At 29.0% G+C, this 17,608-nt stretch overlaps 2 protein-coding genes across 3 annotated transcripts in view; both read right to left on the bottom strand.

The window, feature by feature from the left end:
- LOC123545040 (uncharacterized) overlaps positions 1 to 16,595 on the bottom strand; it is a 32,004-nt gene extending 15,409 nt beyond the window's left edge. For both annotated transcript variants that reach the window (XM_053539242.1, XM_053539243.1), the window contains exon 1: positions 16,491 to 16,595. In XM_053539242.1, coding sequence (XP_053395217.1) covers positions 16,491 to 16,554 — 64 coding nt within the window. In that variant the 5' untranslated portion in view covers positions 16,555 to 16,595. The remainder of the gene's footprint in view (positions 1 to 16,490) is intronic.
- Positions 1 to 17,608, bottom strand: part of LOC123545048 (uncharacterized) — a 550,315-nt gene that overhangs the window by 220,365 nt on the left and 312,342 nt on the right. The window lies entirely within an intron of this gene.

The following is a 17,608-nucleotide window of genomic DNA, read 5'->3' as shown; positions in this document are numbered from 1 at the left end:
ATATAACACAAAACGAAATAAGGAAACTTTGACATCATGCTTTTGATTATTTAATAATGTTTTGGTAATTGGATTTCTGAGGAGTGGGCTGGAGAATAGATGAGAGTCAGTTGTTGCTCATTATATATATAGATAGAAGGATAGTCATTGGCTGCTTTCAAGATTATTAGAATTACCAATTCCATTACAAAATTAATGAAAGGATTATTAAAATATAAAAGATTGATGATAATGAATGTTTTAGATGGTGATCATTTAGCTTACAAAATTTTCCTGTAAAGCAATGCATTTATGAAAGAGTTTAAAATTTTAAAATAACATATAATAGATCTTGATTTTTGGAATTATATTTCCTGTTACTTTAAATCTAATACATTAAATAGAAGTTTTAAATGAAATATCATTTTATATATTTGGATATGATGAAAATAGGTATTTATCCATTGTACATATCAAATTATCAATAAGACAGCTACACTGTGAATGTTTGATAATTACTAATGATTATTTAAATGATAAAATAAATGATAAAATAAATGTTAGACTGTTATAAGCCTCAAGAACTGTAGTCCAACTTTATGTTTGAGATAAAAGACTCTTTTTGATTAATGATTAACCAATCAAAAAATACAAACAAGAAAACATTTTTGTTAGATCTGTTGCCTGCAACATTTTTTACTCAAGAAGAATTATTAAATGAACATATTCCAAATTGTTATAGTATCTATAATGGTTATCCAAGGTGTAAATAGGCCAAAAGAGGGAAGTAAAGTTACAATTTAAAAATATCATAAGGTTTTGGCAGTACCTTTTTGTAATTTATTCTGATTTTGATCAATAACCTAAATAAAGTTTTAATGCTTTACCATCAACTGATCTTCATGTACTTAAAACCATATCAAATAAATCATATTGATTGTGGTTTAACGGCTCATAAAGTTGTTTGGTTTTGTTATGACGATAAATATACTAAACCTACCCAGATTTATAGAGGTCCTATTGCAGTTTATTAGTTTATTGAAAAATGCTTTGAGGATAGAGGATTATTGTTAATGAAATATTTTAAGGAACATTTTTAACAAAGATTTGAGAATGGCTAAAATAAGATGAAAGTGAATGTTTAAAAAAAACAAAAGATTTGTCATATCTCGTGAAAAAGATTATATAGAAGGTGAAGTGTCAGTTCGTCCGTGTTCATTGTCATATAACAGGAAAATTCAGAGGAAGTTGCTCACTCAGATGGTTATATTTATTTTAATACTATACACATAATATTCACTGTTATTTTTCATAATTTATGAGGTTATGACGGTCATTTTATTTATGCAAAAAAATAGGATATATAAAAAAGAAATTAATGTTATTCCTAAACAATATGGAAAAGTTATATGGCCATTTAAGATTTCTGACTTGGTCTTTATTGATTCATTCCTGTTTATGTCTCAATCATTGGTTAACCTAGTAAAAATTATTCCAGATTTTTAAATATTATCTCATGATTTGATTTGTGAAAAGCATTATTTTATTAAAACAAAAGGTATTTATCCATATGATTACATGGATTCATTTAAAAATTCAAAGAAAGAAACAAAATTACTTTAAAGAAGAGTTTTATTCAATTTTAAATGTAACTAATATTTCTGATAATGAATATGTACAATGCTAAAAATGTTTGGAATAAATTTTAAATTTAAAACATTGGGTGAATTCATGTTATTATTTTTTAAATAAAAATGACGTATTTCTTTAGCTGATGTAATTCGAAAATTTTAGAAAACTATGTTTAGAGTACTTCAAATTAGATCCTTGTCATTTTTTTAGTAGTCTGGTTTTGCTTGGGATGCATCAATGTTAAAAATGACTGGAATTAAGGTAGATTATTAACTGATTATTGATATGTATCTTTTTATTGAACAGGGGACTGTGAGTGTGATAAGTTATATTTCAATCAGATACAGTAAGCAAACAATAAATATATGAAGGTTTATAATTACAAATGTAGGAAATGCAAAGTAATTATGTACCTCGACGCAATAACTTTACGGTTGGGCTATGTGTCAACCTTTACCCTCTGGAAACTTTAAATTTTTATCCGAAAAAAAAAAACAATTCAAAAATTAATTTGCAAAAGGGAAATAACTAACTCTTATTAGTGAATGTGATCTTGTATATCCAAAAGTTTTACCATAAAAACCTTAATGATTATCCTTTAGCTCTGAAAAAATTAAAATAACAAGATCAAATGGCTTTTGATTATAGTAAAAATATTAAAACAGAATTTGAAATAGGAAAAAGTGATGTAAAAAAATAGTTCTATGAACTTTAATCGAAAAAAACAAACTTATGTAGTTCATTTTAAAAATCTTGAACTATATACCACAATTATGGTTAAAAGGAACAAAAATACATAAAAAATTAACTTTGGACCGAAGTCCTTGGTTAAAAAGTATATTGATTTTAATTTCAAAAAAGGATCTAAAGCAAAATAATTTATTTTGAAATGGACTTTTTTTATGTTTATGAACAAATTCTGTAATTCGGTTATGAAGATGGAGAATTTACGCAAAGAGGTTAATCTTAAATTAACTCATTGATGAAAATTTTTTTTAAAATTCATAGCCAATCCTATCATTTGTTAGTTCATGTTTTTGTTTAACTTAACCTTTTTGGTATTCATAGAAATAAAAAGATGTGTTGGTTTATTAAATCAGTACGTGGTATGTTGGAATGTGCCATTTTATGATTTATCAAAAATTTGTAATGTATGATTTTCATTATAATTACATTAAGGAAAAGTACGAGGGTAATTGTAATTTATTTTTCACTGACAAACTGATTATTATGTTATGAAATTAAACAAAGATGACATATGAGGTTTTGATAAGGACAAAGATTTTATTTGTTAATAGGATTACGATGAACAAATCTCAAAATTTTTTTTCGACAATAATAAAAAAGTAATTGGAAATTTAAAGATGAAGCTGCCGGCATTCCCATTGTTGAATTTGTCGATTATGAAGTTATAATGTATCTTATTATTAGAAAATGATGTAATCATTTAAAAAATTGTATGAATTATAAAAAAATTGTTGTTAAGGAAAACAATAAGTTCATAAAAAATTACAAAGATACTTTGTTTAATCTCAAACCCAAAATAATCCCATTTTAAAGTTATTCGTTCTGATAAGCATTATTCTTTCCAGTTATGTTATAAATAAACGCATCTTTATCATGTTATGATGATAAAAGATTTATATTCTTGTAATGGTATTGATACATTAGCCTTACTCTTAAATTATAAACCATAAATTGTTAACTGAATATTCGTATCGTTTAAAGAATTAATATTAAAAATAAACTTCATCCATTTTATAATTCATTTGCTTAATTTTAATAGAAATAGATCATTTTTTCTATTATTTTTTACATGTAACTTTGAAGAAGTTCACTTTCTTTATTTTTTTATTTGGTATATTTTAGCTTCTCCTTTTTCTATTTTAATTGCATCATCAAGATTAATTAAGATGCAATTTTGTTTAATTGCCACAATTTTACCACCCTGAACCAACCAGGACTTGCATTTTACAGTTTGCCATTGGAAATAATCCACATCGGTATCTTGGGTATAATTGTTAAAAATCAATGGAGGTTTTCTTAATAATTGCCTTTCTATGTGTTTTTTATTTATTTATTTTTCGTTTATTATTATTGAAATATTCCATTATATTAATGATTCAGTTAAATGTAATGTCTTTTTATTTAAAATAATTTCATAAATAGTTTGTCATTTACTTTTGTTTATGGGAATTTTTATGTATTTTATACAATAATCTTACAACGGTACTTGATCTTGGTAACTTTTTAATGAAAATTAATCAATATTATCCACATAAAGCATACTTGTTTTGTCTTGTTATTGAAACATTGTTGTATTTTTACATTTGGTATATACTGAAATTCTTCTTTTGGTGGAGGACGTCCAAAGGGGTCAAAGTACATATTATTTAAATAACAAACCAAATGTGTTCCGGACCTAACAGAGTCGTCTCAAATTTATATTTTCACATCGTCCTTTTCTTTTAAATTTAGTAATTTCATTTTTTCTAAATACACTCCTAAAGTTTTTTATTTTTAATTGTTTTACCATTGTTCTTTTTCCAAGGTAGAATTAGGTTGTTTATAAATTTTATTTTTTTTTTACTATAGAAATCGTCTGTAAGGTCTCCGCTGTAATAATCTTGTAGGTCCTTTTCCACTTAACAAAGATGCTTATCAAAGGTATTCCTAGATTCAGCCAAACATTACCTAAAAAGCCACGTCTTGTTTTGTTTTGTGTTTATTTAATCACTTCCAGATCCTACTAATTGTTTTCTTTGATTAGGTGTAAGATATATGGTGATATTATACTTTCTCTTATATTAGCTACTGAAATAATTACCATTTCCAAGTATTTGTACTAACACCAGTACTGGCTTCTAGCCCGGACAATCACCAATGCTAAAGGGGATAATATTTTTGGAGCTTATTTTTGCTGACCATTGGAAGAATGTTTTCCTAACCATAAACCAGCTAATATGCTCCTAAAAATCCACCATTTTGACCTTGACTGGACATTTGTTTTTTTTTTGAATTTGTAATTTCTAATCCCTTCTTATTCTGCAACAGCTTTTTTAATTTGATTAATTTGTGTTTTTGTTAAAAAGTAAAGGGAAGTTTCCATGTAATTGTTTCATGTTTTTTTAATCTAAAAGTTGCGGAATTCTATTATTTTATGCTTGTGCTAAATTTTTTCTTTTGTCCATCTGTAAGGTTATTTTTTTTTTCAATTATTATTTGATGTCATTATATATATATTTATTTGTTTTTATTTTAACAATGAACAAGTTTCATTTCCAATAGTATTTATTTCAAACCTGTTTCCACATAGATACTATTTTGCGTAAACCACGATTATTAGCTGTGTGTGGAATATTTAATTTTGCTGTTAATGGTAATGTGTTTGGGGTCTTCTGTAGTTACTTCCTTTTAAATTCCAAGTTAAACTGAATTTAAATCCAAAATATTCATAAATAAGTTGATCTTTTTAAGAGGAACTTTCCCAGTTAGTTTGTTATTTTGTTTATTAATAATAAGTAATTACATCATCATTTAATCTTGATATACTTGTGTATGTCTGTTTCTGGATAAAAAACACCATTACTACTTCAAGACGACAGGAGCTCCAAAGTGCAATTTTTCATTTGCTGCATTAACTTTAAATGTATCTATTAAATGCGGGTATGTTGTAAGTGAATTACTTTTGTACAGGTCGTTGATAATAAACAAATACATGTTGTGGTTTTGTTACACCAGCTGTTATTCTAAAGGTTATATTATTTTGTGGTGTATCAACTTGATAGCATCAGCATTTCCTAAGGTATGACCATTTGCTTTTAAATCTTTCTCTACTGAAAGTAGTAATAGATCAAACCCAAAATTCATTGAAAATTAAATGTGGAAAACCTAGATATAATTTTGTTAACAATTACTCTACCAGCTCAGTAGCATTAGCTCTAAAAATTAATTCATCATCATCTGTCAGCTGCTGTGTTATTTTGAATTGATTGGAGGTAAAATAATTAGTTTTCTAAAACCCTGAAAAAATGAAATAATTATTTAATGAATCTAGCATTTACCTCTTTATTATCTTGGATTATTGTTCTTTCTAATAGCGTAACCACTTTTAAATCAGCTTGGTCATTCCTACTTTCAGCAACAGCAGTTGTATCTAAATAAATAAATCTTTTGTTCAGTTGATTTGCATAATCCTCAGATAGTTCAACCAAATCTTTGTACATTTTTGTACTTTGTATATAATTTATTTACAAATCATAAAAACAATTTTTCCATTTTGTTTAACCATAACTGATCAATTAATGAAGCGGCATTATTATATTAAAGCAATTTGATTATCATTCTCCACCAGCACATAATTTATTACCATTAGCAAGTTTATTTACTTTAAAACTTACTTCAAATGAAGCATTAAACCAATCAAATATGATACGTTATCATTAAAGTAAAGTGATATCCGTTTTTTTGTTGTTTAACATTCATTTCCCTGGACTGATATTTAAAGCTGTATTTATTGAAAATAGGAGTTAATTCATATATTTCGCAATATTATTTTGTTCTAAACATTTTTATTTTAATTATTATTTTATTTTTTATTAAAGTTTAATCTTTATTTTTTATAAATTAAGCTGTTTTTGTTAATACGTTTTTGTGAGTGAAGTTCCAGCCACGAGCTAAACGTCCCAGATCCTGACAATATTATATTTATTCTCATATGAATATCCTCTCATTATTATTTTTATTATTATTCTTTTTTGAATTCCTTGGCAATTAAATTTACCAAGGCTGGAGCAGGTTTGCATTTTAAGTTTTTCAAACAATTTTAGCTGCAGTTAAATTTCCAAATTCTGTTTCCAACCTTTTTTTGTTTCCTCTTTCAAGTGGATGCTTTTCCTGCTGTTTCCAAAGCTTTTTTCCAGCTGTGCTAATTGAAGATGCAAACTCGCTTGAATGCAAGCAAGTTCGTTAAAGTGGTTCATGTTACCTGTTCCGTGTTTGATTTCTTCTCCCTGTGTGAGCTTTCAACTAAATATATATTCCCTTTATTTTTATTCATAATCTTTTTTGTTACTTTATATAAAACTAAATTTTTAATAAAAGTTTTAAAACTTTAGTTTTTTAATTAATTTCTTTTAAAAATTAGTGTAAAAACTTGTTTCAACCTCATTAAAAATTAATTTTTTCTACCAAATAATCTGTAATATATATTCTAATTGAATGTATATATATTTAGTTATTTCAGATTATCCAACTCTTTGTGGTTATTTTGTAAATGGATAAGCTCTTGTTTAAATCTGCAGTACTTAAAGCATAGATAATATCACTGAAATTTCATCAACAAGTGAATTATCAATAAGATCACAATGAATGTAAATTGTATCCACGAGTTAGTTATATGTGGTGTTTTAGATCCCTTTCTGGTTTGCCGTCTATTTTTTTTTCTCTATTCCAAGCAATGTATGAAAATTTGATATTTCCTATCCAACATAATAATTTATCTGTTAATTGAAATCAAAATCTTAAAACTACTTGATATCATATTACAAACTTATTGGAGCAATTTCTGATTTATCAAATCATTATTCACCATTATTTATTAATGTTTCCCTAATTTAATTATTATTATCTGTGTAACTGCATATGAACATTTGTTAATATGATATTCTTTCCATTCATATACCATTATGATTACGAATTCTTTTTTTGTCCTAGTCATCTACTAATATTATGCCAAGAGTAGGTCATTGTGTTATACTATCCAATAACCATACAAACATATGTTTTTATTTTTATCTAAAATTAAAGAACGCTAAATCTGATTGGTAAATCACTAGGTTTATTTTTATTATCTTTAACTGTTTCAGAACTTAATTACTATTTTATTTGTTCCATTATATAATTATCTAAATATCTTTTAATTATAATCTAAATTCAAGAATAAATAATTGTTATATAACATTTCATGTTGTTCTGGTAATAAGAGATAATTCATTTTTTAATAGTTCATCAATATTCTGATACCTTCATTTTTTAGTTCTTCTTTTTTATATCCAGCATTAATTTGAACCACATAATTAACTCCAAGTTCATTAACAATTTCTTTTGGATTACATAGGACATACGTCATAAACCTTGTCCCTAATTACTTTTTTTATATTTCATAGATCTTTTATTGATAGGTAATCTGATTTTCTGTTAATTCTTTAAAATATTTTTATTGAATGAATTGAATGCTTTTTCTTATTGTTATATCTTTTATTAATCAAATCAATTAAATCATCATTACTTTAGTGTTAATTACTACTTTTCCAGTTATTCTATCCGCTAGCATTTAATTTGTTTTGACCAAAAGTTTATTTAAGTTAATAATTAAATTACCATATTGTCCATTTGGTAGAAAACTTTTTATGGGTTATGATGTTTTATTCCTTGTCCACTAAATATAGGAGCTAAAGTAAAAGTATTTATCAACGTATTTTTGTACTTTACCAGTCGTTTTGTTTATGTTTTAATTCTTGTTTTATTCTCCGTTTATATGGATCTTTTGATCTTGATTTGCTAGCTATCTGGACGTTTAGCTTACAATTATTCGTTGTAACTTTACCTATTGTATTTTGGACTGTGTCTTCATATTATTTTATTAGGATTAGATTCATCTGCAGTAAAAAAGTCAAAAATTTCAGACGGTTTGGTATATCATTTGGTTTTATTCTTTTAAAAATCAGATCCAAACCGAGCATTTCAAATCTATTTCATGTATTTTTTCCTCCATTTTTCAATTCCCTCAACAGTTCTTCATTTCAGGTGGATCTGTTAATTGGTTATTGGTTCTTGGAATAGCTGTTGGTACTCCCGGGTATGTTTGTATTGTCTTTCTTTTCATCACATAATAACGACTATTTGTTGTTTTATTCAGGTAATGCTTTTAACTGACTTGATAATTGTTCTTTTGACTTTTCTATTTTTTCAGTATTTGGCTATAAATTTCAGTTTACATATCAGATTGTTGCTTTTTCTTTATTTTTTCTCTCATTTTTGCTTCTCTAAGAGTTATAATCTTTTGCCACTAATTTTTTTTTATTATCATTTCTTTAAGTTTTGATTGCATTTATATAATATTGTTAGATAATGTAAAATATTGTAAATTTATGTAAGATAATGTAAGATAATGTAATAATTATATTTTCATAATGGTAATTCCAAATTTTGATACAAAAAATGGATAAATCCAATAACTTTAAACAATTTTATCTTTTGGACCATGATTCATGTTTTAGTATGTTAATATGTGGGATCGTCAGGATCTGGAAAAAACTAATCTACATTAATGCATATACTTCCGAAAACCTCTATATATTATGATAACATTATACTTATATGATAAAATCCTAAGAACAATCTAAACATCTAGATTTAATTATCATCTTAAACAGATTGCAATAAAGATTAAATTAGGATCCAAATGAAAATACTTGAATATTCAGCTGATCCCGACCAAATTAGAACTCTTGTGAGAATCTTGAATCAGAAAAACAAAAGTAGTATTATTTGATGATTTTGTATTGTTGAAGATAAAAAGGTTCAAAATGAAATAACAAAATACTTTATTCAAGGACGCACAAAAACTGTTGTGTTATTTATTTAAGTCAGTCTTACTAAAAACACAAAGGATATTCGGATTAAATGTTCCATTATATTTTTTGGAAAGTCCGGGTAATTGGAAATAATAGGATTTGTGATGAACAATATATAGATGTGATACTTTTGCTAATGCAACTCAAATCAAACATTTGATTTCTTATATATTGACAAACCAAGGAAGTGTTTTAAGAAAAAACTTGTACTGGTATATATAATAATATATAATGGGAGTTTTATGATGTAAAACAATTATGTGAACTGTCAGTAATTAAGTAAAGTTAAATTTGAGATTGATTTAAGTGATTAATTATGCTTCTACTAAAAAACAATCAAAAGCTTAGAAGGACATGGAATCATATCTTCACAGAAATAAGGAACTTGATAACACAATGAATTGTGCATTAGATATGGAGAGGTTACTGAAATAATCAACCTAGGGAAAATTCCAGATAAACCAACGATTGCAGTTCCAAGACGGTTTGTGTACAAAAAAATTCAAAGTGTAATAGATGACTATAAACTTGAAGACATCAAAAGTATATAAAACAAACACTAGAATAAGAATTAAAGATTATTGAAGAATTTTAACCAAAGATTTTAAAGAATTCGTATATTTATTAATCAATTACAAGTAAAAATGAAGAAGGAAATGAAAAGCTATGGTAGATTTATTAAAGAACTTGAAGAGAAATATGATTTGACAGATGACAACATAAAAGAAGTTTTGTTCGAGTTAATTTAAACATGTTTTTCACCCAAAATTCAAGAATTAATAGATAGTATGATTAAACATGAGTACCTAAAGACAAGATTATTGAAGTGAGAAAAAAGTTACAAAATATGTTATCAGTTAGAAATCAGAACAGAAATAAATAACACTAAATACTGAAACTGAAAATAAGCATAAAGATTTATTCAGAATTAAATTTTCAATTAAACTCTGCAGAATATAATTTGATTTGGAAAAGGCAGCTTCACAAAGAGGTGATGGATCCATGACACAGCATTAGATAACCTTAAAAAAGAAATTAATTCTAAAATAGAATGACTTTAAAATAACAAATTCGAATTGGTTTAGTATTGTTGACAACCGTCATAATTTAAAGTATGCAGACTTAAGTAATATTACCAAAAAAAATTACAAGATGATATTAATGAATTAATTGCTTAAGTTGAAGAACATAAAAATGAACTGGACTTTGTATTGAATAATCAGTTAAACAGGAGAGTTAATTACTGGTCTAATACTGAAGCAATTAACATAATTATAATCTAGCTAGAAAATTTGAGAAAACAAATGTAAACATGATTATAATGGTCGATGCACATCACAATATAAAGTTCGAAGAGTTTTAAGTAATTAAAGGTTTATTACAAAGATAATTTATTGATGTAAAGATACATTTAATGATAAATTTAATGATAAAATTAAAAAAAATAATAAATGATTTGGACTATGTAGTTGAAATTATCAGCTCTAATCATAGGGAGGAATCAATCACTGCTATATACTCAGTATATTACTCTATTACTAAAGCTAACATAACCGCTCATGTCGGAGAAATTACCCTAATACCCAAAGAAATTACAATAGTTTAAAAAATGTTTTTCGCTAGTATAAAACAAGAAAACAATTAGCTAGAACAAAGAATACTGGTTGACAATCTATCTGCTTCTGAAGTTGCCACAATCCAAAAACGAATTGATGATTTTGCTGAAAATTATTTTTCAATTCAAAAAAAAAGACAGGAAAAATGAAGAAGGCTAGAGGAAGTGGGGAATGAAGTAGTTTCTCTTTGATTATATAATAACCACTCTTTTTGTATTATGTACAATGAAAAAAGTATTTTAACCGTCGTGGTGCCTGGATATATTCAACATATGAAATAATGACCGGTCTGAACTATATGCATTTAAATTTAAACCTGGGAATTATTGTAGATTATGAAGATTTTATAAACACAAAACTATAATAGAATATAAAATTATTGCAAAGATGTGGTTTTGCGTGGTTGTGTTTAAAGTTAAAAAATCCGGAATGTATATAATAGATATTAAGATTTTATTAACGGGGGCCAGGACCCTTGGTGAACCAAATAAACCGATATTAAAGCCAATATCACTTTTTATTATTTAGAAAGTAAGGTGGACTGCTGATATCATACAATTTTGGTATATATGATGTATTTGATAATGAAAATATAAAGTTGAGGACTTTGACACTGATCAGTTATTATCTATTGTATAAGGAAATAAATTTAAAATTTATCTATAAACAAGGCGACAGTGATTGATATTCATCATCATGACGTTTCAGGCATCTACAGATGTAAATTTTCGCTTTTGGCGGTTAGTTAACATCAGATTTATTATATCGGATGAACAAAAGGACAGATGAATTTTGAAATATATATACCTGGGGTTAAGTATATTAAACATAACAATTTACAGACAAAAGCATAAAACACATTTTGTGGTTTTATGTGTATTTTTCATTAAATTGTTAACAAAATGGTTTAAAACATTTATGATTTATTTGTATAATACACTGAGATTAAAAAGTTTGGTAAAAACATAATAAATAATTCAATCATGGCATATGCTATTTGGATACTCAAACGGTTGAGTAATTTCTGTTGTTTTTGTACTTAAATCTTGTAATATTTGTTTAATAGTTGTTAAAAAATGCAAAGCCGTGTCTCTGTAAATTTATTTAACACCGACGTAGAATTTATTAGTGCACACCCGACGCGAGGGGTGCGGGGTTGTTGTGGTGAGACCATTAGTCTTTCCTAAGAGACCTTCATCTGTGGTCAGCCATACAGCTGGTTTTCCTAAATCATCAAACCTGCCCGGGTTTTGCAGCCAGAATACACCTTCAACCCATTGTTCTTGCATCCCGAAACTTCTGGAAACTAGAGACAAGAACGAAGTAAGGCAATTCAGTGCTATTTCATACATTGACGGAAAGAATTCTTTTATGTGCACAACCAGTCAATGTCATACAGCCAGGCTGTATGCCGGTTAACAGACAAGGCGATCCCAGTAACACTAACCATTCTGCAAGCTACTTTAAACAAGACAAGGGGAAACGTCAGATTGACTTCCGGTACTAAGCATTAACTGACCTGTCTCATTGATATAATAAGTTGAAATCCGGTTATACTATAGTGTCTATTCGTTATTATAATAGTGTTATGGTTTTGAAATTATCAACTTTTATTTTATGTGTTATAATTTTTTATTCATATTACTTTTTTTCTAAAATAATAACAACTCCTAAAGTAATTTTATTCTTCCAATATTAATTAAAAATTTATTTGTTGAATTTCAATTTCCAAAGGTGATATTACTTGTTTTTTAATAAAAGAGGGATAGATTTGTAATGAATTAACTCTACCTTATTATAGTTGTTTTATGTAGCATTGGTTTCCCTGTCTGTGTTATTTTTATGTTGTTATATTTAGCATTTGGTTTCCCGGTCTGTGTTATTTTTAGTTTGAAATTTTCTTGTTTCATGGATAATTATTAATGTATTTATTGGTATTGTGTACATTTTGTGTCATTTCTAATGTCTTTAACAGTTGTTTTATCTATGTAGAAGGATTACAAAACAAGGAAGTAAAAGAGTTATTTAAACAGAAAATAAATGTGGTCTAAATTCAACCACATTATATTTTACTTCCTGTATGTTATATTAGGCCAAACTTATTCTACATTTTGTATCTCGGTGTAGTGTTTAAAGTTTTTAAGTGGAAACTATTTTTAAATAAAGACATATGTTTTCTTCATTTTAAATCATCTTTAATTAAATCATCTTTAGTTAAATCAGAGGTTTTTATTGGGTTTAAAACCTGTGGATTTTAAATTGGCCGGCATTGGTCGGTTCGGACCAAGGGTTAAAAGGTCAAATGGGGTTAGATTGACTTCGCACAAACAATTACTTTACTACTTACAAGTCTGAGTTATGTGATATGGGATGGGATGGTATCACCTAGTCATATAACCCCGAAGCCACATGTGACGTTCAAATCAATATCTGCATTAGTTTGGGAGATGTTAACTTGCATATTACACTTTAACCAGGATTTTCTAAGTTCAAAAGAGGGCACAGTTTGGTCAAAATGCATGTGGGAGTTATGTGACTTGATGCTATCACCTAGTTTTATAATCCCAAAGAGACATATGAAGTTTCAATTCAATATCTGCATTAGTTTTTGCAATAGTAACTTGCCTGCAAAACTTCAACCAAGATTTTCTTAATCCAAAAGGAGAATAATTTGGCCAAATTACATGTCAGAGTTATGGGACTTGACCCAGTGAGGCTGGTAATTGACACAGAGAAAGAAAAAATACATTTCAAAGCTATATGCCTTTAAATGATAACTACTATACGTACTTGCATGCAAAACTTTGACCAGTGTCTGACGCCGAGGCCGACACCAGGGTGAGTACAATAGCTCGGTCTATTCTTCGAAAAGGGGACACGTGTGTGTGTGAGTGAGTTTCAATCCATTCTCATTGGCGGGTACTGAGATACCGGCTCACATACAAAAACTTAACCAAACATTGCTTAGTCGAAAAAGGGGGATAATTTTGTAAACAAAAGGGTCATGATGACCCTATACCGCTCACCTGTTAAACCTGGCCTTGGAATCATCTAGATAAACATTCTGACCAAGTTTCATGAAGATAGGGTCATAAATGTGGCCTCTACAGTGTTTACAAGCTTTTCCTTTGGTCTGAGTGGTGACCTGGTGACCCACATGATCCAGTTTCAAACTTGGCCTAGGAATCATTAAGATAAATTTCTTACCAAGTTTCGCGAAGATAAGGTCTAGAGTGTTAACAAGCTTTCCCTTTGATTTTAGCATGTTACCTAGTTTATGAACCCATATGACCCAGTTTGGAACTTGGCATAGGAATCATCAAGATAAACATTCTGACCAAGTTTCATGAAGATAAGATCATAAATGTGGGCTCTAGGGTGTTAACAAGCTTTTCCTTTGATCTGACCTGGTGACCCAGGTTTTGATCTCACATAACCCAGTTTAAAACTTGGCCTAGCGATCATCAAGAAAAACATTCTGTGCAAGTTTTAATCAAATCAAAGCATAAATGAAACCTCTATATGGCTGAAAGTGCCAAAATAGAAAATTAAATAAATAGGGCAGTAAGTCTAGAACCCATGATGGAATCTAGCCGGTTTTCGAAAGGAATCGAGCTCTTTTTTTTGTAAGTATGGTTAAAATCAAATGTAAACGCACTTCTATCGTGTTCACAAGGTAAAAATTAACAAATTTTGGCTCTTTCAGTCGTCAATTAGGGGCCGTAACTCCATAACCTATGACTGGATCCTGGCGGATTTATCCATGAATCCAAGATCTATTGTTGTTAAAGATACTTAGCAAGTTTGTGTTAAATCAAATCATAAATGAAGTCTCTATATGGCTGCAAAAGCCAAAATAGCAAATTTTGGCCCTTTAAGTGGTCATAACTCTAGAACCCATGATGAGATCTGACAAGCTATAATAAGAAAATCCGAGATATTATGCCAGTACAAGTTGTGTGCAAGTTTGATTTAAATCGATTGCAAAATGTGGTCTGTATTGTGTTGACAAGAAATTGTGGACGGGCGGAGGGACGAAGGGCGACCACAAAAGCTCACCTTGTCACTACGTGACAGGTGAGCTCACAAGCAAAAAGAGTTATGAAACCTGCACAGTGTAAGTCAGTTCATTATAGCGAATAAATGTGTGAAGTTTCAATCCATTCCGACAAGTGGCCCTTTAAGGGGAAATAACTCTAGAACCCATGATGGGATCTAGCCAGTTTTTGAAAGGAACCGAGATATTATGCCAATACAAGTTGTGTGCAAGTTTGATTAAAATCGATTGCAAAATGTGGTCTCTATTGTGGTCACAAGAAATTGTGGACGGGCGGAGGGACGAAGGGCGACCACAAAAGCTCACCTTGTCACTACGTGACAGGTGAGCTCACAAGCAAAAAGAGTTATGAAACCTGCACAGTGTAAGTCAGTTCATTATAGTGAATAAATGTGTGAAGTTTCAATCCATTCCGACAAGTGGTTACTGAGATACCAACTTACATACAAAGTTTTAACCAAATCGGCACACCGACGCGTGTGTGAAGTTTGAAAGTTTCTGAAAAACCTTCTTACTTGCAAATTTTCTGTGACCTTGAGGCCCGTACCGATGAAAGGATGAAAACAAAAGCTCTACTTTTGGATTTTTTTCAATAATCGAGCAAATGTGACAGATGTAATATATTCTGCGAGGATGTGTGGGTTGTGGAGATGGAGGAGGGGAAGGGCGGAGAAGGTGGTAGTCTGCGGGGATATGAGTGAATCTAAGAAACAATGTAATATATAAGTATAAGAATAGATTATCGGAAATATGATTGGGGAGAGTAGGGATGATAAGAATTCATATATAAGTAACTGTGAGAGACGCAAACAAGTGAGGGATGGGGTAGAAGAAGGGATGGGCGATGAGGGATACTAAAGCAACGTATACAAAATATCTGACTTACCTGGCCCTAGACCAGAAAATAACTGCCCTTTAATACTAAGATTAAACCTTATGCGAGGTTTGCTGTTTATAGGGGCAGTCGTTAAGAAGATACAGTAAAATTGAAAAGTTTGTTATTAAACTTTAACCAGTACTGTTACAATTTTCGACCCAATTGGCCTTGACTTTTAGGATACCAGACCCTAAACTTACAGATGTAGGACACTTACAAGAACCAATCCTTATGTGAAGCAAGATGACAATTGGGGTAGTAGTTTAAGAAGATATAATGAACAGGTAAACTGAAAAGCTTACCTGAATGTAACGTCGCCGGGCGACGCCTACGCCGACGCCAGGACAAATACAATAACCATCCTTATTATTCGAACAATTTCATACAGTTATAACGAGTAATGACATACATAGCGTGTCGTGAATTGTTTACAAGTGTCTATATCTGCTGCCAGCAATGCCGACGCCGACGTCAGGTTCATAGCAACTTCTCCCCGGACTTTTGTGAGCATTATTCATTTTATAAAGCAGTTAGATATATTACTTTTTTATTCATTTTTCTTGTATGAAAAATGAATTGTTAACAGGTTCAACTGACAAATGCTGATGAATATTTCCACAGTAAACAGGTAAATTCTATATTGTATAGTACAGAACACAATAACATAATGTTTCGAACAAATAGATACTTACCGTATTCTAGCTGGATAGATCCACGTATGCTAACAACAAAAATGACAATCAAATATAAAATCATTTCGTCTCCTTGACAGTTACGTACTTGACACTTCTTTTTAAAAACTTACGCACACGGACCACCGATGCACGATTTTCACGCTCCTCACAGTTTTAATAGTTAGTTAAAATCAGATCAATCTCAAAGTTGTCTCCGTCACTTGTAAAACGGGTAAATCTTTTTAGATTGTTACCTGCATTCAATGGTCTCCCTTTACAGATACACATATCTATTTTTGCTTTACATAAAATTTGTATTCTGTATACCGTCGTTTATATAAAGTATAATTCTAGCGCTTACCATTTTTGCTGTCCGGTTTTGAAATCTTCTGTACGAATTCATTTGGTTGCTTTAACCACTTATATATATATATTCGTATATGTAATTAACTTAGGTATAAAATGCCGTAATCTGATATGATTGCTAAAATTCACATTTTTGAGATGCTTTAAATGCTTCAACATTCCAACTAATAATTTTTATTGAATTTTTGCATAATTCCTATATTCCGGAGGCACTCTCAGTATCCATGGCGGGCTCGTTTGCTTCGTTCGGGAATTTTGTAGAACAAAATTTTGAAATTCTTTTAATAATAATAATAATAATAATAATAATAATAATAATAATAATAACTTTATTTTAAGAAGGTGATATATTAAGAGTACATAGTATACATACAACTTATTTCCAATATGGCCTTCTACATAAATGTTAAAACACAGTATCTACAACAATAATAGTATCAGTAGCACAATTTTAACGACAAACACACTTTAAAAACAAACTCGATTTGAAATGATTTTACCAGGAGAATAAATCAGTGTAATTCATTTTGCATACATGTACATTCATCCATCAATATCATAAAGTTTAAAAGCTACCCTATACGACATAAAATGCATGATAATTGATGAAGATTTGAGGGGGGGAAATGAATAAATAAATAAATAAATAAAAAAAAAAATCAAAAAAAAAAAAAAAAAAATCTCAGTATTAGTAACGTTATTCTTGTAATAAATAATCCTTAATTTTTCGTTTAAACGTTAACAGATTATCTTGAAGTTTGATGTTTGAT

The sequence above is a fragment of the Mercenaria mercenaria genome, chromosome 1 (genome assembly GCF_021730395.1).
Source record: "Mercenaria mercenaria strain notata chromosome 1, MADL_Memer_1, whole genome shotgun sequence".
Taxonomy (NCBI): domain Eukaryota; kingdom Metazoa; phylum Mollusca; class Bivalvia; order Venerida; family Veneridae; genus Mercenaria; species Mercenaria mercenaria.
The sequence above is the reverse complement of the archived record's forward strand: the minus strand, read 5'-3'. Positions and strand labels throughout refer to the sequence as shown.